Genomic DNA, 23,684 nt, shown 5'->3' on the forward strand with positions numbered 1-23,684 from the left:
CTCTCTCTCTCTCCCTCCCTCTCTCTATCTCTCTCTCCCTCTCTCTCTCTCTCCCTCCCTCTCTCTCTCCCTCCCTCCCTCTATCTCTCTCTCCCTCCCTCCCTCTCTCTCTCTCTCTCTCTCCCTCCCTCTATCTCTCTCTCCCTCCCTCCCTCTCTCTCCCTCTCCCTCTCTCTCTCTCCCTCTCTCCCTCTCCCTCCCTCTGCTCATTATTTCACTCTTAAATAAATATCTAATAAGTTATCCTGTTAAAGGTGCAGTGTGTAATGTGACATCATCAAGAAAGTTCTAGAAAGTTCTAGAATGCAACGCTCCCTGGGTAACCCCAACCCTTTTGAATAATAACAGAAGCTACAGTGGCCTTCAAGGACAAGAACAATTCTAGATTCTAAACAATGCACCTGATGACATTCCAACCAACATGGATTCCTCCATAAGACTTGCCTGCTCAATGTACAAAATGTAATAATAATATTTGTAATTCTCCGCTCGGGAGGATAATTCAGATTATTGGCAGAGGTGATTTTACACCAATGAGGACATATTTATGAATGAGGATATTGATTTTAGCTAATAAATGACTTAAAATATTACACAGTGTCCCTTTAAGGTTGGAGGTCAACTCAGGTGGAAGAATATTTATAACCCAGATGTCCCGCTGCCTCTCTATAAACCCTGGGACTCTGCTAATGTCCTCCGTTCTCTCTCTCTCTCTCCCTCCCTCTATCTCTCTCTCCCTCCCTCCCTCTCTCTCCCTCTCCCTATCTCTCCCTCCCTCTCCCTCCCTCTCCCTCTCTCTCCCTCTCTCCCTCTCCCTCTCTCCCTCTCCCTCCCTGCGTTGTGTTTAATTGGTGTGATGGCTAGAGAAGGCCCACAGGACAAAGACATTCTTGATTGTGGGAGACGACTGGCAATTTATTATTCCCCAACAGTGGCAATCTTCATAAGCTGTCCTTGCATCAGGCCTTGTATTCAGGATACAGTAAACATTGAAACAAGAGTTAGAAAACACTCTTTTCAGCTGCTCAAATAAACTGACAGATAAAACACTCTTCTCACAGTAAAAAAATAAACCATAAACTATATAATTAAATAAATATCCCCTTAGACAAAATATATTCTTGTGCAAATAAAAGAAAAGTATGAAAATACTCAATTAAGCAGTACACATCCTCACAGCACTGTTTTACAGAAGAAAGCTAGGATGTTGTAAGTGTGAAAAAGTAACTCAATTAATATATTGACCATACCCATTTAATTTTAATTGCTACCACTTAATCTTCACCACTGTGTAAATGTTTCAATTGTTTTTCTCTTCACCTGTTGTTGTGTATTTGATGTATTTGCGTTGAATATTGTTTATGTATTGTTGTTTTTCCTTTGAATTTGTTTGAACTCGACGTCATTGTAAATGAGGGTCACCCCTCAATTGGTCTCTCGAGGATAAATAAAAGTTAAATGAAAAATGAAAAAATGAAATATGATCCTTTAATAAGGTATATAAAAAAAGAAGAAAGCCAATATATCATACTAAGAATTATCTATACAAACCTAGCAGCTTTAAACAACACATATTTTCACATGTACACGTTGTATATATTACCATTAACAAGAAAAGGGTCAAATACCATAGATAGTATATAGAAAAAATTATGTGTGTTGTGTACGCGGAACGATACTCGTGACAGCGCTTCAGTTCCTACCCGGACTAGTAAACAAGAGCGCACCCGGAAGCAGGAGCAGCGTGGACGGAGAGGAGAGGAGTTGAGTTGAGTGGCTATCACTCTTTAGCATTTCATAAAAATCTGATTTTAATGTTTCAAACCCAACCATGGAGAACACGACAGAAGGCACGTGGCAGAGTTTACCTGTGACGCTCCAGCCCGAAATATACGAGACGCTCGAGGAGCTGAAGTTTACGCACATGACACCTGTACAGGTAAAAAAAAAACAACACTCTTAAGATCTGACCCAAACCAACACACACACGCACACGCACGCACGCACACACACACACACACACACACACACACACACACACACACACACACACACATTATTATTAATTTATTTACTATGTGCTTATTTCTGCTTTCCAGTCCGCCTGTATCCCGCTGTTCATGCGTAACAAAGACGTAGCTGCTGAAGCGGTAAGTTTACACGTTTACTAAACTACTGCTAGTGAAGAACTTCTACTTTGCTTGAGTATTTCCATATTATAGTAGGCAACTTAATACATCATACACTGACTGTTCATTTAATTGGTTAGAAGTAGGCCTACTCAGATCACTGTATAAAAGCACCCCCATCACAAGTAGAGTAAAATACACTCACTGAAGTACTTTTACTTATACTTCTAGTACATTTCAGTGTTTGGAAAAACTTAGATGACGGTACACAATTACAACATTGCAAGTAAAAGTGCTACATTTAATATGTCACTTCACTGCATTGCTGGAAGTGTATTTACTACTGTAGTAAGGTTTACATTTGAGATAGTTATACTTTACTTAGCATTGCTGGAGGAAGTCAGTTAAAGTACTATAATACCAATACTGTAAATTCCCCTACGAATGTATTTAATGCCAAATTATCTACTGACCATTGGACAATTTACATTTAGATTTCAGAAAATATGTTACCCAGTGTGGAGAACAAGAGACATTGCCTGCCTTGTCTCACCTTTTAAATTGCTCATGTGATTGTATACATCCCTAATGTTGTAAAATAAATAAATGCATACAATTCTTTAAACCCCGATTTGTCCTAAGACCATATTCATACCATCAAAACTAAGTTATATTCTCTGCATCCCTATTGCTTAATCATTACCTGTGCCACTCACTAACTGTGTCCCGTTCTCATGTGTGCAGGTGACTGGCAGTGGGAAGACTCTGGCCTTTGTCATTCCAATCATTGAGCTGCTGCTGAAGAGAGAAGAAAAACTCAAGAAGATGCAGGTCACTATAAACAAACACCATTATTACATAAAACAAGTCTTAAACCTGCAGTGTGTAGAATTTTGGGTTTTATTTCCTAGCAGATTTTGTAGAAAGTAATTATAATATCCATAAGTACGTTTAATTAAGTGCATACTATCTGAATTTTTTTTCCCCCTTAGAAAGGGTCTCATGTATGTCCATATTTCTCCATATCTTGGACCAAGGCCTACTGGCCGCCATCTTGAAAGTGTCATAGTTGGAATGTCATCAGTTGCATTGTTTAGAATTTAGAATTGTTCTTGTCCTTGAAGGCCACTGTAGCTTCTGTTATTATTCGAAAGGGGTGGGGTTACCCAGGGAGTGTTGCATTCTAGAACTTTCTAGATGATGTCATATTACACACTGCACCTTTAATTTAACCTACATTACATTACATTACATTACATTACATTTCATTTCATGTTGTTTAGCAGACGCTCTTATCCAAAGCGACTTACAACTGGAGCACACATTCATACACCGATAGCAGCAACAGCAGCTACCACGCAGGGTGCTGGCTAACTATCAGGAGACATTTTAGGGTTCAGTGTCTCTTTGCCCAGGGACACTTGGACATGTGGCGGGGAGACGGGGGATCGAACCACCGACCCATAAGAACGAAACCATAAGATAACCATTCATTTTAACTGCTACATTTAGCTTTCAGTGTTGAGTTGTAAACTATGTACAGTGTTTCCCCCAGGAAATGTCTTAGTCAAGGTGGTCACTGTCAAGCCGCACAGGAGGCGCGGCGCAAAGCGCCGCGGCGAAAATTTTGGGGGTATTTTGCTCAAAGATGCCAATGCGCCCTAAAGAAATGGTTCTGTTTATTTGAATGACACTGACCTTACAGTTGTGCAATTTTGTTTGCTATGTGCACATTTTGTGCAAACATGCAGACGGTACAAAATACAATTAAAGAAAAGTTCTACTGTTTTGGTGCAATACCATGCAGACACACTAAATACAAATAATGGACCATACACTTAACATGTGTATCACAGTGCTTTTTAAAGTTCCTTTTTGGATGGGGGGCTGTTGTGAGATTATTGTGGACAATAGGCATACTGTGATGCGATTAATTCATATATGGTTATTATTAGCCTACTTGCTTGATTTCTTTTTAAATACAGAGGTTATTGGTTGTTTGGGAACATGTATTTCCAAATTTAAAACATAAAAATAAAGCAGCATTTAAAATTCAGAAAAATAAATCTTGTATGGCTACACAAGCATGCTGTTTGAAAAATAATTCAATTATTGAAATAATACAAAGTGTTTTCCCCTTAAAATGACTAAAGGCATTTCAAAGACAGTTACAGTGTGCACTTCTGTAAACTTACTGAAAGGTGCCTGGGCCATCACTCTCATGCATGTATCAGACTTTTCTCTGCGCTGTATGAGCCGATAAGTTGTGTTGCCACGGTGATGTGGAGTTTTAAACTAGTCTAGCTTTGCAGAGCACTTCTTTCTGTTCAGCTAAATATCCCCATAGAACCGCACTGCGTTTATTATCGCCACAGGTTAAATGTCGGTTTGCTGCTGCTCGTTTCCCGCGTACATGCCGTAGTCGCGCGCAGCGCGGGACGGTCGCGCGCGCAGAGCCCCCGACACAGAGCAGCTGATAGTCTGAGCAGAGAGAAACGCTTGGAGACATATGTGCACATTTATTTACCGCAAATCACGGCCTTTCGCGCATTTCTGACCATGAAAAATCACACATCGCGCTTGCTAGTACATTAATTGTGCAGCACTAAAAATAAAAAAATAAAGATTTAATTTTTTTTTTTTTTTTGGTCGGTCAGTAGTCAAGGCGGGGGGCCGGTTTTGCTAAGGCGGCCGCCTTAACTATAAAGCGCTGGGGGAAACACTGATGTATTTTACCTCGGGGCGACTGTGGCTCATGTGGCCAATGATCAGAGGGTTGGAGGTTCGATCCCCGCCCTGCCACCTGTGTCATGGTTGTTGTGTCCTTGGGCAAGACACTTCACCCTACTTGCCTCGTGTGAATGTGTATGACTGCTGTATGTTTTTAAGATATTTTTTTGGCATTTTTATGCTTTTTTATTGATAGTGTAGAGACAAAGTTGAAATGGGGCAGAGAGGGGAGTGACATGCAGAGAATGGCCGCGGGCTGGAATCGAACCCGGGTCTGTTGCTGGCCGAAGCCCATGGGGGGGACGCCCTACCAACTGAGCTAAGGGCGCCCCCGACGGCTGTATGTTTCTGGTGGTGGTCGGAGGGCCCGTAGGCGCTGAAAGGCAGCCACGCTTCCGCCACCGGTATGACTGTGTGTGAATGAATGGAACCTGGAACCCTGTAAAGCGCTTTGAGTGCCTAGAAAAGCGCTATATAAATCCAATCCATTATTATTATTATTCTTACCTGCAGGTGGGTGCGCTGGTCATCACTCCCACCAGAGAGCTGGCTCTGCAGATCAGCGAGGTCATGCAAACCTTCATCCAGAAGTTTCCACAGTTCACGTAAGTTACACAGAGGGGACCTGGTTTAAATAAAATAAACATAAATTCATAAATTAAAGCTGGGGTGGAGGATTTGGGGAGAAAATAGCAGTTGGGATAGAGATTCGAAACAAAATACCTCAACCGCTCCACTTGTTCTCTTTGGTCCCTCCCCTATGGTCCCTCCCTGACACGCTCTACACCAACAACATCGGTGCCAAAGTGAATGGACAGCCCCAACAGCCAATAAGAACAGAGAATCGGAGCCTCGCTTTGATTGGTCAAAGTGTACAGCTCATGTTAACTTTGACCAATCAGAAATCACATACCTCAGCTTTAAATCCTCGTTTAAAAAATTCACAAAAAAATAAGAAATTAAAAATAAAATATGACTTTTTTTTTTACTTTAGATTAGAAACATGTATTAATTTTCTAGTATTTAAAAAAAAAACGTTTATGTTCTTGTTTTTCAGGAAGATTTTACTGATCGGAGGAACCAACCCGATAGAGGACGTTGAGAAGTTCAAGGAGCACGGGTAGGAGAGGAATAAAGCACTAACTGTGTCGTCTGATGTGTTTGTTTTTTTTAAAACCTGCAGTGTGTAGAATTTTGGGTTTCATTTCCTAGCAGATTTTGTAGAAAGTAATTATAATATCCATAAGTACATTTAATTTAGTGCATAATAGCTGAACTTTTTTTTTTTTTTTTTCCTTAGAAAGGGTCTCATATATGTCCATATTTCTGCATATTTTGGACCAAGGCCTAGTGCCGCCATCTTGAAAGTGTCATAGTTGGAATGTCATCATGCATATTTTTCTACTGTGTGCTTCCAGGGCTCACATAGTAATAGCGACCCCGGGACGGTTGGAGGATATGTTCAGGAGGAAGACCGAGGGTTTGGATCTGGCCGGGTCAGTCCGCAGTCTGGAGGTTCTGGTTCTGGACGAAGCTGATAGACTGCTGGACATGGGCTTCACTGCCAGGTACACAGTACACAGGCGGCAGTGGCGAAGTCGGTAGGGAGATCGCCTCTGGAGTGCAGGGTCGGAGGTTCGATCCCCCGTCTCCCCGCCACATGTCGAAGTGTCCCTGAGCAAGACACTGAACCCCAAATTGCTCCCGATGGTTCAGAGAGCGCCTTGCATGGCAGCTTCTACCATCGGTGTATGAGTGTGTGTATGAATGGGTGAATGTGGTAAGAAATGTAAAGCGCTTTGGGGCTGAGAAAATCGGCTAGAAAGCGCTATATAAGTCAAGTCCATTTACCATTTACACAGAGACGGTTACACGTTTTATTTTGAAAATCAGACATTGACACTCTGTCAAAAAAATTATAATTCTAGAATGCTGTAAATGTCAACAATAACATTAGAATGACAACCTATATTCACTTCTATAATAAAGTATATATATTTTTTAATAATAATTCATGTGTGCGTTGTGTACAGGTACACAGAGAGGGTGACACATGGGTTTAGATGGATTTAGATTTTTAACTATGTAAGGGCAAATCTAGGATCATAACTTTAGGGGTAATGTAAACAAAATTAAAAAGTATATTATTTTAGAATTTTTTATTTTAGTCATTTTGGACAATCATGGAAGGGTAAAGACTTAATTATGTGACATTTAAGGCACCAAGATTTCTGATAGAACTTACTTTAATGCTGAGCCAAAAAGCCTTCACTTGGTTTACAAAGATGAGGTGTATCACAGATTACATTTTTCACTATATCACTACAATATATAGCGAGGATTTTTTTCTGAATGTTCTAGGTGTCAAGATTTTTTTTTTTTTTTTTGTTTAATATTATTTGTTGGCATTTTTCATGCTTTATTGAGTGTGGAGGGACAGAGATGAAATGAGGCAGAGAGGGGAATGTCATGCAGAGAACGACCGCGGGCTGGAATCGAACCCGGGTCTGCTGTGAAGAGGACTGAGAACAATTTTTTTAACCTAGCATGTGTGTCTCTCTCTCTCTCTCTCTCTCTCTCTCTCTCTCTCTCTCTCTCCCCCCCCCCTCTCCCCCTTCCAGTCTGAACACCATCCTGGGTCACCTTCCCAAACAGCGGAGAACCGGTCTCTTCTCGGCCACTCAGACTCAGGAGCTGGAGAAGCTCGTGCGAGCCGGACTGAGAAACCCCGTACGCATCACCGTCAAGGAGAAGGGCGTCGCCGAGACCGCCGCCGTGCAGAAAACCCCATCTAGGCTCTGTAACTATTATACTGTGAGTTGGTTAAATATTCCCTGTGTGTGAGAGAGGGGGGGGAAGGGGGTGTTTGTGTGTCTGTGTGTGTGCGCCACCGTGCAGAAAACACCATCTAGGGATGTGTGTGTGTGTGTGTGAGGGGGTGTTTGTGTGTGTGTCTGTGTGTGTGCGTGCGCCGCCGTGCAGAAAACACCATCTAGACTCTGTAACTACTTCACTGTGAGTCCCTGTCATGTCTCGCCTAAACAAGTTAACACAGCTTGCTCCATGTGGGTCTCTCTCTCTCTCTCTCTCTCTCTCTCTCTCTCTCTCTCTCTCTCATTTGTCATCTTGAGTTAAGTTTAATTTGTTTATTGTTTTGTGGACAGTCGCTTTAATTAACTGAACAGTTTTTACGGTTAATTTCAAGCTTCAGTCTCCAGCCAGCTGTCAATAGGGAACCTAAAATGCATTAGTTGAAAATAAAAAATTTAAATAATTACAATTCCAAATTACATTAATAATTTAAAGAAGGCCTAAGCGAAGGGAAGAGAGGCATACAACATCTAGCACACACAGTTGGACTGAAATAACAGCTGGTTCTTGCCCGGGATTATTATTTTTTTCTTGGCGTGCAAAGGCGTGCAGCCCAACAACAATCACACCATACGATTATAATGATTCTGTTTTCATTTCAGATTGTCAGAGCAGAAGACAAGTTCAACAGCCTGGTGACGTTTCTACGGCAACACAAACACGAGAAGAACCTGGTGTTTTTCAGGTGGGTTCATGTGCGGACATTTTAAGTTTTTATCAATTTTATACATTGTGGTGAAAACATTTAAATCAAGTAAAGAAATCCTTAGGCATTAAATATCACAGCTATAAACACAGGCATGTTAAAGGAATACTTCACCCATACGGAACCAGCGTTCTATCATTATAAAATCACTATTATAATATAATGAATGAGGTTTTTCTTCCCTCAGTCTTCCCTCAGTCTTCCCTTGGCCAAGCTGTCCTGTCAATCCTAACCCTTACTGTGATGTCACAAGAAGGAAACTGTAGGGTTAGACAGTGAGACCATAAAACACTCTTTATGCCTTTTCTCAGGCTAGGATAATCCGATTTTTTTTTTTTGCACATTTATACTAAATAGGATCTCCGAGTTCAATACACCTTCATATTCCCACCGGTGAAGTAGGCCTTTAACCAAAAAGGTTACACAAATGTATGTGTGTTGTTCAGACTCATCACGGGAGAAAGTACATTTTTAAAATGGTTAAAGTAATTTATCCAGCGTCGTGAACTCAAACTGCACGACAAACGACAACCACTCAAGCAAAAATGTTTTGCTGGAGTGGTCTTTACATGTCGTCTTATGTCTGACTGGTATTATAATATCAATTTCCTTTTTAAGTGTACATTTTTTTTATCGTCAAAGTGTTAAGTTTGTAGGGCGACTGTGGTTCAGGTGGTAGAGCGGGTCGGCCGATGATCAAAGGGTTGGAGGTTCGATCCCCGCCCTGCCACTTGTGTCATAGTTGTTGTGTCCTTGGGCAAGACACTTCACCCACCTTGCCTCGTGTGAATGTCGATAGTTAGCCTGCTATCGGTGTATGAATGAGTGTGTGACTGGTAACGTGTAAATGGGAACAGGTCTCCCTTGCAAAAGAGTCGTCGGACTCAATGGGATTTATCTGTATAAATAAAGGTTAAAAAAAAAAAAAAAAAAAAGTGCTGACTGAAATTGCTTGTCGTTCCTTTCTCTGCCCTCAGCACGTGTGCGTGTGTGGAATACTACGGCCGCGCTATCGAGATCCTGGTGAAGAAAGTGACGGTGCATTGTATCCACGGAAAGATGAAGAACAAACGAAACACCATCTTTGCCGATTTCAGGGCCCTGAAAAGGTGAGAGTTATGTCCAGGCAATTTTTAACCTGTATATCAATAGGCACGTTTTGAAGAACAATTTCTTTTTTTTTAAATGGAGACCTGACAAGAGAATCAACATGCTCTATGATTTTTATTTTATTCCAGACACAGAGAGAAAACGGTCCATAATACAATACAAAAACAGTAAAAAGACAAACAACAATAAAAAAGACTCCAGCTGTCAGTTCCACACTACACAAAGAGTGTTCAGATATTAGCATATAGGCTAAAGCGCCAATGGTTCCATAATGTGGGAGTGAACCTAACCGCACTCATGCTACACTGAATAGTATAGTTTAAATGTATGATGTCTTCCCCCTGTGTATTGTGTGACAGTGGGATCTTGGTGTGTACAGACGTGATGGCCCGAGGCATCGACATTCCCGACGTCAACTGGGTGTTACAGTATGATCCTCCTAGCAGTGCCAGGTCAGTAGAAATAATTTTTTTTTAACTTTTATTTATTTATATAATTATTATTCCTTCTCCCCATGTTTCTTTTCTAAAAAAGTATGTGTTTGTGCGTGTGTCACTCAACGTGTTTTGTGTGTGATTGTGTTAAATATATATATATTTTAACAATGACTGTCTGAAATTCGATATTTCTTTTAAATTTTATTTTAAAATTGCTCCCAAGGCGCATATGGAAACATTTGGGAAAAAAAGGCAAAATAATTTGAAAAATGTAGTCATAATTTTGGGACCGGTAGTAAGCCTGATTCATAATAAAAGCTAAATAAAATAATTTTTTAATGATTTTTAATTGTAGTATTTGTGTAATCTCTCTGTCCCAGTGCCTTTGTCCATCGATGTGGTCGGACGGCGCGTATCGGTAACCAAGGCAACGCTCTGGTCTTCCTTCTGCCGATGGAGGAAACTTACGTCAACTTCCTGTCAATCAACCAGAAAGTGAGTGACGGACAACATCTGTCTCTCTCTCTCTCTGTCTGTCTCTCCCCCTCTCTCTCTCCCTCTCTCTCTCCCTCCCTGTCTCTCCCCCCCTCTCTCTCTCTCTTAACATTATTTTTTTAATTTTTTCCAATACTCTGAACCAAATATCTCAACTTCTAAAGCACTTACAGTTTCTCACAAAAGTGAGTACACCCCTCACATTTCAACAAATATTACATTATATCTTTTCATGGGACAACACTGAAGAAATGGCACTTTTATACAAAGTTAAGTAGTCAGTGTACAGCTTGTACAACAGTGTAAATTTACTGTCCGATCAAAATAACTCAACACACACAGCCATTAATGTCTAAAGTGCTGGCAACAAAAGTGAGTACAACCTTTTTTTAAGTGAAAGACAGTCCCTGCGTTCCAATACCCACACTTCCCTACTATTTAGTATGCCAGAAAAAGATTTAGGATGTCCCAATACATGCACGTCAATTGTAATAAGCTGAAAATACCTAGATACCCCACTAACTCCAATAGCATTTTGGAGTATTTGTCTTTTATTCTTGACATTTCTCGACAAAATTAAGACTGTGGCTCTACCAACTGAGCCACAGTCGGGGCGACTAGTAGAGCAGGTCGGCTGATGATCAAAGGGTTGGAGGTTCGATTCCCGCCCTGTCACTTGTGTCATGGTTGTTGTGTCCTTGGGCAAGACACTTCACCCACCTTGCCTCATGTGAATGTCGATAGTTAGCCTGCTGCTATCGGTGTATGAATGTGTGTGTGAATGGTAACGTGGGAAAGGAAAACAGGTCTCCCTTGAAAAACAGTCTCCGGTCTCAATGGGATTTACCTGTAGAAATAAAGGTTAAAAAAAAAGCTGCCTTAATTTATCCACAACAACTTTAAACAATACCACAAATGCCAACATGCAATCCATTGTTCCTCCAAATAGAACAATACAAAGTTCTAATCTTATCTCTTGTCTCTCTGTCCTGTGTTTAGTGTCCTCTGGTGAAGTTCCCCCCTGTAGGAGACGTTGTTGACATCCTGCCTAAGATCCAGGCTCTGTCTCTGGCCGACCGCGCCATGTTCGACCGCAGCATGAAGGCCTTCGTGTCCTACGTCCAGGCCTACGCCAAGCACGAGTGCAGCCTCATCTTCAGGATCAAGGGTCAGAGAACTATATTACTTTACGCATAGTAACACGTACACACGGGAATTTAGATTTAAGGAAGTAAAATAAAATATTTTTGCCACTTTTTTTTTTAGATATGTTTTGGGCATTTTTATGCTTTATTGATAGTGTAGAGACAGAGTTGAAATGGGGCAGAGAGGGGAGTGACATGCAGAGAACGACCGCGGGCTGGAATCGAACCCGGGTCCGCTGCTGGCCGAGGCCCATGGGGGGGACACGCCCTACCAACTGTGCTAAGGGCGCCCCCTTATATGCCACTTTTTTGAAGCATCATAACTACACTTTGGTTGCTAATTTGATTGCATCGTCAAAAAAACAACAGTATGCAAGATTGGGTCTTTCCACTTATTTGCCTGTAGACCGAAAACACCGTGATTGCTATTTTCAGAAGAATAATTTCAGTTGCTGAGCGCTCGGTGCATCCCTAGTTTGTTGCCTTCCCAAGGCATGTGGAGAGGAATATTCTCACAAACGAAAACAAGAAATAAAAAAAAACTTTTACAAAAATAACTGTGTACAATCATACTCTACCATATGCATAAACTTCCAACATTATATTTGTTCCTTTTTGATATGTTGCTCTCTAGATCTGGACTTTGCCACGTTGGCGAAAGGCTTTGCTCTTCTCCGGATGCCCAAGATGCCGGAGCTCAGGGGGAAAGAGTTCCCCGATTTCAAGAGGACGTCTGTGGACACGGAGACCATTCGCTACCGGGACAAGCACCGCGAGAAGCAGAGGCAGAAGATGCTGAAGGAGCTGAGGGAGACGGAGAAGGTCCCGTTCGTCAGGAGGAAATTTGTGCAGAACGAATCCTGGTCCAAACAGAAAACCAGGAAGGACCGCCGGAAGAAGAGGGTGTTGAAACGGAAGCACAACCAGGTAATGTAGATAATCAATCGCACGAACACTCACGCTCACTCACTCGCTCACACACTCACTCACTCGCTCACACACTCACTCACTCACACAAACACGAACATACAAGCACTCACTCAAGCACTCACACACTCATTCACTCACTCACTCACAGAGGAAGGAGAGGGTGTTGAAGAGAAAGCACAACCAGGTAATATAGATAAACACACATGCACTCACTCGCTTGCACACACACACACTCACACTTATTCACTTATCACCAGATATTTGTTTAAAACTTGTTTATTTTATTCATTTAAAAGGTGAAGTAAGTTGTTCTGGAGAAACCTTACGCTCGCTCGCATAGACAAGTGTTGGGTTCTAAACTTTTTGGTCTCAGACAATTTTCTTGTCAAGTGACGAATGGAGACTCATGCTCATGCCAATTTTCATGCTTGTATCACAAATTGAAAGATGGTAGCACTTATCTGCTCCACTAATCTTTAAAATGCCTTGATAAAAACCAAATACATCAGCAGGGACGGATTAACTTATATTTTCTCCTGTGTATCTGCAGGACTCTGGCGATGAGGGGGACAAGGAGGACATGAAGGAGCTTTTAAATGACACTCGCCTCCTGAAGAAGCTAAAGAAAGGTCAGATCACAGAGGAAGACTTTGAGACTCAAGTCACCAGCGGGACGAACGCAAAACACAATCTAACGGAAGCAGAGACAAACGGAGGCTCAATACAGGACGTCTGATCAGAACAGCTTGTTGTCAAATGTGTAAATTCAATTTAAAAAGGGGGAAATATGTATTGTTTCCACATTAACACTTCAAAAAAATGACATAACCAATGTTATATGTATATATATTTCCGAGTTGTGACATCAAACATTTTTCCATCAATTTTAAAAATCACTTCCTGAAGACATTAAAACATTTCATTTTGTTGACATTGTTTTTCCAATAAGTTCTGCCAACCATGACTGTACAAACTCAGAACTGCAAGAATCATCTCAACAAGTAAATACCTTCAAATAATATATGTTTTTTTAGTAACCGTCTTCTTTGCCAAGATGCAGTCGGAAAATATGTGTTCAAAAGAGAAATTCGATTAAATAAAAACAAAACACCATATTTTTTTTGACATTTGTTCACTGTCTTTTTTATTGATAAATTGTCGAGTTATAAATAAAGTTTGATGAGTTCGTCGCTGACGGCGGAGGGAGTGAGGACGCCGAGGTCTGTGAACAGCAGAGTGATGAGAGAGGGAGGGGTGTAGTCGATCATAGGGTGCTCCTCGGAAAGGTTCGGGGAGATCTTCAGCGTGTCTGCCTTGTACTGGGGGAGGAAAAGGTGAATTTATATAGTAAGAAAATACACAAAAACATAATGAAAGTGAATAGAAAATCAGCTTTGTACTGGGGAGATCGGTAAAAGAAATAAACAAATTCATCCATATCCATATGAAGGTGAATTGAACTCTTGAGATCCTATGTAGTATAAATGTAGCCTGGAAATCCAGACCCATAGCTAGAACGATAGAGGGTCTGGCCACGATCAACAGACCTTTCCAACTCAAGGGGCGGCACCTACGCGGGCATTTCAAATGAAGCTTCAATGGAGAGTGCCCAGAACAACAGGCGCAGAACATTTTATTTACCAACGCCTAGCGGCAGGACAGGATTTCCAGGTTAGTATAAATGTGCAACATTTTTGAAAACTCAGGTTGCGTTCCGAATCGCATACTTTCTACTATATAGTATGTAGAAAAAAGATTTAGGATGTCCCGATTCTTGTGGCCAGATTTAGGATGGTTAGAAGTACCCGGATGTCCTACTTCATGCGGCCAAGATTGTTAGTGTTCGAAAAGTGCATCCTATTTGGGCGATTCTGACCCACAATCCGGTGCGCACGTGAAGTGACGTCACATTGACGAAGCCTCCATATGAAAACAAACGGGGATGTGATGGATATAAAAGCAAGAGGCAAGATCAAGGCGCAATGTATGGCCACAAGAATCGGGACATCCTAAATCTTTTTTCTACCATACTATATAGTAGAAAGTATGCGATTTGGAACGCAACCCTGATCTCAAATGTAACCAGTGAATGTCAAATTTGAAGAAAAAAATCCCTCAAAGCATTCACAAAAAAAACACAAATTATAATAGTATAGTTTATAATATAGTCTGATGTGACGTCATACCTTAAATTTATCGGGGACGTCCTGTTGGTTGAGCGGATAGAGACGGACGAATTTGAAGCTCTCGGCCACGACGTAGAAAAGCTTGTTGTGAGCTTTAGAACACAAGGCCATCTGATACGTGCCGATCTGAAAGAGCAAAAGGAGAAATATTTACTTCTACATTATATATATCTATATTACAATTAAAACAGACAAATTGTTTTTCATTATTAAAGCTGGGGTATATGATTTCTGATTGGTCAAAGTTAACATGAGCTGTACACTTTGACCAATCAGAGCGAGGCTCCGATTCTCTGTTCTTATTGGCTGTTGGGACTGTCCATTCACTTTGGCACGACTTTGTTGGTGTAGTAGAGCGTGTCAGGGAGGGACCATGGGGGAGGGACCAAAGAGAACAAGTGGAGCGGTTGAGGTATTTGGATTCGAATCTCTATCCCAACTGCCATTTTCTCCCAAAATCCTCCACCCCAGCTTTAAAGAGTAAAGTTGAAATGTTGAGAAGAAACTAGACAGTTCCAGAATGTGGTAAAGTTGGAAAGATATTGACAGATTTGAACTTTCGGGATCAATAACTCATAAGCAAAACGTTATTAAAACACAAACGATGCATCTTTGCTATGGTCATGAGGCAGACAGACAGACAGACAGACAGACAGACAGACAGACAGACAGACAGGCAGACAGGCAGACAGACAGACAGACAGACAGACAGACAGATAGACAGATAGACAGATAGATAGATAGATAGATAGATAGATAGATAGATAGATAGATAGATAGATAGATAGATAGATAGATAGATAGATAGATAGATAGATAGATAGATAGATAGATAGATAGACAGACAGACAGACAGACAGACAGACAATGGGCTACAACCTCATTTTGACCTAAACAAGAAGTCCATTAAGCTCCACTCAAGTATATTCTCCACATCTGAACTTTTTTCTCAAAGTCCACAATGAAAGAATAAATATGTTTTACTCTCCTGCGGCCTTAATACCATTCTGTACTAGAGTATTCTCACTAAGAAATCTATCGTTGAAGAAATAAACTATAAATCACAAATTGCGACAGTTCAGTGACACTCACCTTGTTGATAATCCCTCCGCTCTCGACCACTCCCTCTGCACCAACTATGACCAGGTCCACTTTCTCCAACACAGACCTGTGAGCAATGACACATACAGGTGAAACTCGAAAAATTTGAATATCGTGCAAAAGTTAATTTATTTCAGTAATTCAACTTAAAAGGCGAAAATAATATATTATATAGACTCATTACATGCAATGTGAGATATCTCAAGGCTTTATTTGTAATAATTTTGATTATTATAGCTAACAGAAATGAATAAAAAAGGGATTTTAAATACAGAAATGTCGGCCCTCTATAAAGTATAATCATCCATATGTACTCAGTACTTGGTTTGGGCCCCTTTTGCATGAATTCTTGCCTCAATTCCAATTTATTTTCCATGATATTCTAATACGAGTATCACCTGTATAGGTATAGTATAGTACATACAGAATAAATGCAACATGAATTTCACAAACACAAATCTAATTGGCAGAAAATTCAAATGTTTTGAAAATGACTTAAGAACTATCATTTACATACGAGATCATTTTTTTGTATCACATTTAATTCATGAAATGTAATTGATGACATTTCAGAAACTTGTGTCCAATATGATACAGTTTGAGTAAAGGCATTAAAATATAGTATTATAGCTTAATACATTTATTTATTTTTAAATTAAAGTTCATTTAAAAGTTTTTACCCGACTGCTGCATCCAGAACTACGGTCACTGGGACGTTGAGTTTCCTTATAGCCTCGGCCATCTGTCGCCTGAACACAGAAATAACTAAATTAAAATACTATTATAAATATTATATAATATTCAATGACTGTTTATTGCATGGACGTATTATAAGGTTTTATCCCCTTCAAAATAAAACTATTATTTAATCTATTGACAATTTGAGGATACTGTACATTCAAGAGAGTTTAGACATACAGCTTGCTCATGTAGTGGACATTCCTATCATAGTGTATATGACATTTAACATCCATTAAACTAAATAAATAAATACATTAACTTAGTCATAAAATTAGTGTTGAGATTCAATCAGTGGTTATCCCCTCCAGAATAAAACGTTTTCTTTATTCAATTCCATTTCGAAAACTTTATTGTCCATCTATCACATGACAGAGAATGACCTTCAGTTTAGTCAGTGGCTCTCACAACAGAAGACTCATGTTACAAACAGTTCAATTAAACACACGTGTAAAGGGGGGGGGGGGGGGGCCTTAGCTCAGTTGGTAGGGCGTCCCCCCCCCTGGGCCGGGCCCAGCAGCGGACCCGGGTTCGATTCCCGCCCGCGGTCGTTCTCGGCATGTCACTCCCCTCTCTGCCCCATTTCACCTCTGTCTCTCTGCACTGTCAATAAAGCATAAAAATGCCAAAAAAAATATCTTAAAAATAAATTAATTAATTAAATAAAATTTGTTAAGTATAGTTACATTAAAAAGTAGTGTCTATTTGGCCTTGTTTAATTATTATTATTTTTTTTTTTTTTACCTTTTATTTATACAGGTAAATCCCATTGAGACCGGAGACTCTTTTGCAAGGGAGACCTGTTCCCATTCCCACATTACCATTCACACACACATTCATACACCGATAGCAGGCTAACTATCGACATTCACACGAGGCAAGGTGGGTGAAGTGTCTTGCCCAAGGACACAACAACCACGACACAAGTGGCAGGGCGGGGATCGAACCGCCAACCCTTCGATCATTGGCCGACCCGCTCTACCACCTGAGCCACAGTCGCCCACTAAGTGCATATTGCGGTGGGAATACTGGTGATGATTATGAGGTTCCATTTGACATATTTCACTCACCCTGTGGAGTCCGGCTGAGATTCCGTCACGTAAACAAAGAATCGTTTCTTCTCGGCTGCAGCTTTCTCCAGCACACGCAGCACCACTCTAGAGTACGAGTGGGTCAGGATTTTCTGGGACACAAAAGAAAAAGGGACGAAATGTCTCATAAATCAGACAATTAGCAACACATGAACAAATCCTTCTGTATTTACCACGCCAGAATAGTGCTGAGAATGATCATGGAAAGTTTAGTTGATGTAAGTGCTTTAGAAGTTGAGATTTTTTGGTTCAGAGTATTGAAAAAAAAGCTAATGTTGAGATAATGTCTGTTAAAGATGGTTGTATAGGAGAAATATACAGACGCAAACAGACAAGGTTTAGTCAAATAAACACCTGAATGTACATTTTTGACCTTTTGTTTATACTAGTAGAAAGAAGACATGTTATGGAAGAAAACTAGAGAAACATCTCAAAATTGACCAGTGCTTGAAAAAAATGTATTTCTTTGTCTGCAGTTTCTCGCCTAGTAAAGAAACATTTCTGCATCTTTTGAAATGCATAAATACAAGTTCACAGACTCTAAATAAGTTGCAACATGAAGGCAAAAACATATAGTATGAGCCTTTTTTTTTTTTTTTTAAGATATTTTTTTTTGGGCATTTTTATGCTTTATTGATAGTGTAGAGACAGAGTTGAAATGGGGCAGAGAGGGGAGTGACATGCAGAGAACGACCGCGGGCTGGAATCGAACCCGGGTCTGCTGCTGGCCGAGGCCCATGGGGGGGGGGGGGGACGCCCTACCAACTGAGCTAAGGGCGCCCCGTATGAGCCTGTTTTAATAAATAAAGCTTTGATTACTTTAAAGGTGCAGTGTGTAATATGACATCATCAAGAAAGTTCTACAAAGTTCTAGAATGCAACGCTCCCTGGGTAACCCCAACCCTTTAGAATAATAACAGAAGCTACAGTGGCCTTCAAGGACAAGAACTATTCTAAATTTTAAACAATGCACCTGATAACATTCCAACTATGACACTTTCAAGATGGCGGCACTAGGCCTTGGTCCAAAATATGCAGAAATATGGACATATATGAGACCCTTTCTAAGGGAAAAAATAATAATTCCAAAAAATAAATCAGCTATTATGCACTAAATTAAATGTACTTATGGGTATTATAATTACTTTCTACAAAATCTGCTAGGAAATAAAACCCAAAATTCTACACACTGCAGGTTTAAATAAGTATGAAGGTAGAACAGAAACTCACAGCTCCGTCTTTGATGAAGGTGTGACAGAGTTTGGCGACTTTGTTCCTGGACATGGAGATCTTCTCTAGAAAGAGTTCTCCTCTCTCCTCCATCACCTTCTTACAGCGGGACAGGTCCTGGTACACACACACACACACACAGACACACACACACACACACACACACACACACACACAGACAGAGAAACAAACACACACACACACACACACACACACACACAGACAGAGAAACACACACACACACACACACACACACACACACACACACACACACACACACACACACACACACACACACACACACACACACACACACACACACACACACACACACACACACACACACACACACACACACACACACACACACACACACACACACAGAGAGAAACAAACACAGAGAAACACACACACACAGACACATAAACACACACACACACACACAGACACAGAGAAACAAACACACACACACACACAGACACACACACACAGAGAAACAAACACACACACATACACAGAGAAACAAACACACACAGACACAGACAGACACACACACACAGAGAAACAAACAAACACACACACACACACACACACACACAGAGAAACACACACACACACACACACACAGATAAACACACACACACACACACAGAAACAAACACACACACAGAGAAACAAACAAACACACACACACAGACACACACACACACAAACAGAGAAACAAACACACACACACATACACACACACACACACACACAGAGAAACAAACACACACACACACACACACACACACACACACACACACACAGAGAAACAAACACACACACACACACACAGAGAAACAAACACACACACACACACACACACACACACACACACACACACACACACACACACACACACACACACACACACACACACACACACACACACACACACACACACACACACACACACACACACACACACACACACACACACACACAGGTTGGATTTTAATACATTTTATTTAACTTTTATTTATACTGTAGAGATCTATTGAGGGGCGACCCTTATTCGCAATGACGTCGAGTCAAACTAATGCAAAACAAAAACAACAACAACACATACACAATATAGAATGCAAACACATCAAATACACAACAACTGGTCAAAAGGAAAAGAAAAAACTATTTAGACTGAGATGTAGAATGGCTGGAATTAAAAATAAATTGGTAAAAGTACAATATAGCCTAATAGAGACACATGTTTGAATTAGATTGTAACATATCCATACTCCCCTTTTTTTTGGGGGGGGGGGGAATTTTCAAGCTTTATTAGACAGTACAGAGTTGAAATGGGGAGACAGAGAGAGAGAGAGAGGGGGGGATGACCTGCAGTAAAGGTCCACGGGCCGGATTTGAACCCGCGACCACTGCAACGAAGGCCGGAGCCGATATGGTACGCGCTCTATCCACTGCGCCACCCATACAACAAACAATCCCCAGAATTGCTGCTTCCACCTTTAAGGCCTTATATTTAGATCAACTTATTATTATTCCTTTCAATACATTATAAAGATTAGGAGCCCTGTTGATGAGAAAATTGATCCAATATTTTTTGAGTGTTTTTATCCATTTTTTTGGGGGGTTAATTTACTTTATTTTGTTTATCTATTCACAAAAATAAAAATAAAATAAAATAAAATAAAATAAAATAAAATAAAATAAAATAAAATAAAATAAAATAAAATAAAATAAAATAAAATAAAATAAAATAAAATAAAATAAAATAAAATAAAATAAAATAAAATAAAATAAAATAGAATAAAATAAAATAAAATAAAATAAAATAAAAATAAAAATAAAAATAAAAATAAAAATAAAAAAATATTAGTAAAATTCTGACCTGATGCTCCAGTGACGTGAGGCTAATAAAGCGAAGGAACAGTTCTCCTCCAGATGACACGGCCACAGACGAATCCACGCCGGTCAGACAGTCTGTGGCCCACATCAGGCTCTCCCTCAAGCCCAAGATGGTCTCTCCTAAACGGGCAGGAATTAGGATAAAAACAGGGTTAAGGTTGGAGGTACCATCCACAATATTTACAAACTTTCAATTACATTTGATGCATTTTCCTCTCTGCTAGATTTCACATAGACTGTTTATTTCAGAGGTAAATATTTTTCTTTTTCCTGCTCTCTAGTCTGACAGTTTGAGCATAACCAAAAGTCGACAATAACCCATCAAAAATAATCCTTAAAAATGTAGGTACACTGCTAAAAGTTGAGTAAATGATAACCATGAAAATAGATATAACCTGGTAAAAAAAAAAAAAAAAAAACAGTAAAAGTTGGTCTCTCCTAAATAGGCAGGGAAAGGGATACAAACAGGGTTAAGGTTTGGTTCCATTTTAAGATTATTTCTTGTCCTTTTCTCTGCTTTGCATTTATCTGACAGCTTCAGTTATTTTCTAGCAGGGACAGGGAGGCAAACAGGGGTAAGGTTAGAGGACAGGGAGGCAAACAGGGGTAAGGTTAGAGGTACCATCCACAAATCTTACGCATTTTCACTTTACCAAGGTCTTCAACATTTCACTCATTAACAGACTGTATACTTTCTCTTGTCTTGTCTCTTGTTCTCTGCTTTAGTTATTTTCTAGATGACAGAGTTTAAAATAAAATCACGTATCTCCAATTGGTTGAAGGTTCAAAAAAAAAAATCCTTCTCCATATTTCTAAATTAGCTGAAAACAGGGCATTTTTATCTCTACCATATGCAGTAGCCTAATTTTGATACCTTGGATACATTTAACATGCTTTTACAAAAATAATGCTTTGAGTCCATGTCTTTTAGAAGCAGAATCAGAACATTTGCAGTTGAGTATATTCGCAGTGTTTTATTTTCTTTGTTTACCTTTATCTCTCTTGAGGAATTCCAGCAGTGTTCGTATAGCGGCCACAGCTGACGCCATGTCCGGGTCTTCCCTCATCTGCGCCCTGAAATACTCCACTAGCTCTGAAACAGAAAGAAAGAAAGAAAGAAAGAAAGAAAGAAAGAGAGAGAGAGAGAGAGAGAGAGAGAGAGAGAGAGAGAGAGAGAGAGAGAGAGAGAGAGAGAGAGAGAGAGAGAGAGAGACACAGACAGACAGACAGACAGACAGACAGACAGACAGACAGACAGACAGACAGACAGACAGACAGACAGACAGACAGACAGACAGACAGACAGACACACACACACACACACACACACACACACACACACACACACACACACACACACACACACACACACACACACACACACACACACACAAAATACGGTTAATATTTAAACACTAAATACGAGCCAACATTTGAAATATAACGTGTTATAGCCATGAACTCACCTTCTTCATTCATCCTGACAACACCTGCTTACTCTCGCGTTCGCTAAAACTAAATAAAATACTAAAAATAGCCTCTTTAACCTGACTATACGAGTCAAACTTGTGCCACAGAAACACGCTCGTTGAGTGCGTAAGAAGAGGTTTTGTTGTCACAGAGTTGCAAACGGTTGCAAAGTGTTAAATCATCTCACTAAAAAGAAAAAAGGTGCGTGTTGTGATGACTTGTCGCAGAGAGATGACGTAGCACGTTATTTCCCCGGCTAACGGCGTGCTGCCTCCACGTGCTGTAGGAATGTATTCTATGTTGATTTTTAATTAGATATTTTTAAAACAACATAAAGAATAAAACAAAGTAACAAAGAATTTGAATTAGAATTTTTCTTTTATTTCAGACGTATCAAAAACAATACAAAAACAAAATGAAAAGCATAAAAATACAATAAACAAAATGTATGTTTAAATGACTTCACAAAAATAAAAAAAAATAAAACAAATTACCTATATTGATGTGATGTGAAGGAGCAGGAAGAAGAAGTATACACTTAAATTAAAATTAAAGCAAAATGAAAAAAGAAAAAATCTGTAAAAAAAAAGAAAGAAAAAAAGTCAACATAAAATTAAGCATATAGATTAAATTAAATTTGATAAATGAATTAATGTTTAAGCCCTAACCCTGACTATTGGTTTTCCAGATAAATCAGTCATCAACAAAAGTAGTAATATCAAAAAATACCAAACACATTTTTTTTTAAATATTGTCAAAAGTACTAATATCACACTATAAAAATACAACATTTTGAGTAAAAGTCCAACATTTTAACCATTTATATATGAGTTTGGAACACACACACACACGCACACACACACACACACACACACACACACACACACACACACACACACACACACACACACTAAGAGAGAGATATGCATCCCTTCCTCTGTCACTCTCCCTGAGATTTCTCAATATTTTTTTTCCGGTTAAATTGTTTTTTTCCTGGGAGTTTTTCCCCATATTCAAGCCAAGGATCAGCCAAGGCAGAGGGTGTCAATGTCATACTGTACGGAATGTGAAGCCCACTGAGGCAAATGTCTGTTTGTGATATTGGGCTATAGTGGCTTATACATTGACTTGACTTGGGATATCTTTAAAGTTTAAAGTTTATTTTTAAAGCTGATGTCACAGTAAAATACATCACAGTAATATTTACAAAGTAAGTTTTTTTAACCCTATATTTCTCTTTCTGTGATGTCACGAGAAAGAGAAATATAGGGTTAAAAAAGACACTCTTTCTGCCTTTTCTCAGGCTAGGATGAACCGATTTCAATTTTTTTCGCACATTTATACTACATAGGATCTCAGAATTCAATACACCTTCATATTCCAACCGGTGAAGTAGGCCTTTAAATCAAA

At 39.8% G+C, this 23,684-nt stretch overlaps 2 protein-coding genes across 2 annotated transcripts; one reads left to right on the plus strand and one right to left on the minus strand.

The window, feature by feature from the left end:
• Nucleotides 1-1,735: 1,735 nt before the first annotated feature.
• ddx55 (DEAD (Asp-Glu-Ala-Asp) box polypeptide 55) lies at nt 1,736-13,678 on the plus strand. The gene is made up of 14 exons (XM_080046160.1): nt 1,736-1,939; nt 2,100-2,150; nt 2,874-2,960; nt 5,373-5,464; nt 5,917-5,979; nt 6,278-6,427; nt 7,481-7,673; nt 8,333-8,415; nt 9,414-9,545; nt 9,906-9,998; nt 10,364-10,478; nt 11,478-11,646; nt 12,258-12,550; nt 13,104-13,678. Exons 1-14 carry the CDS (start codon nt 1,832-1,834, stop codon nt 13,287-13,289), a joined length of 1,815 nt encoding a protein of 604 aa, XP_079902286.1. The 5' UTR covers nt 1,736-1,831; the 3' UTR covers nt 13,290-13,678.
• Nucleotides 13,679-13,698: 20 nt separating this feature from the next.
• Nucleotides 13,699-22,487, minus strand: eif2b1 (eukaryotic translation initiation factor 2B, subunit 1 alpha). The gene is made up of 9 exons (XM_080046161.1): nt 22,271-22,487; nt 21,796-21,897; nt 20,788-20,924; nt 18,900-19,016; nt 17,649-17,761; nt 16,521-16,589; nt 15,832-15,907; nt 14,740-14,865; nt 13,699-13,872 (listed from the first exon to the last, which is right to left on the minus strand). Exons 1-9 carry the CDS (start codon nt 22,281-22,283, stop codon nt 13,717-13,719), a joined length of 909 nt encoding a protein of 302 aa, XP_079902287.1. The 5' UTR covers nt 22,284-22,487; the 3' UTR covers nt 13,699-13,716.
• Between the last annotated feature and the right edge of the window lie 1,197 nt (nt 22,488-23,684).

Source organism: Ammodytes marinus, assembly GCF_949987685.1.
Source record: "Ammodytes marinus genome assembly, chromosome: 18".
NCBI classification, from domain to species: domain Eukaryota; kingdom Metazoa; phylum Chordata; class Actinopteri; order Uranoscopiformes; family Ammodytidae; genus Ammodytes; species Ammodytes marinus.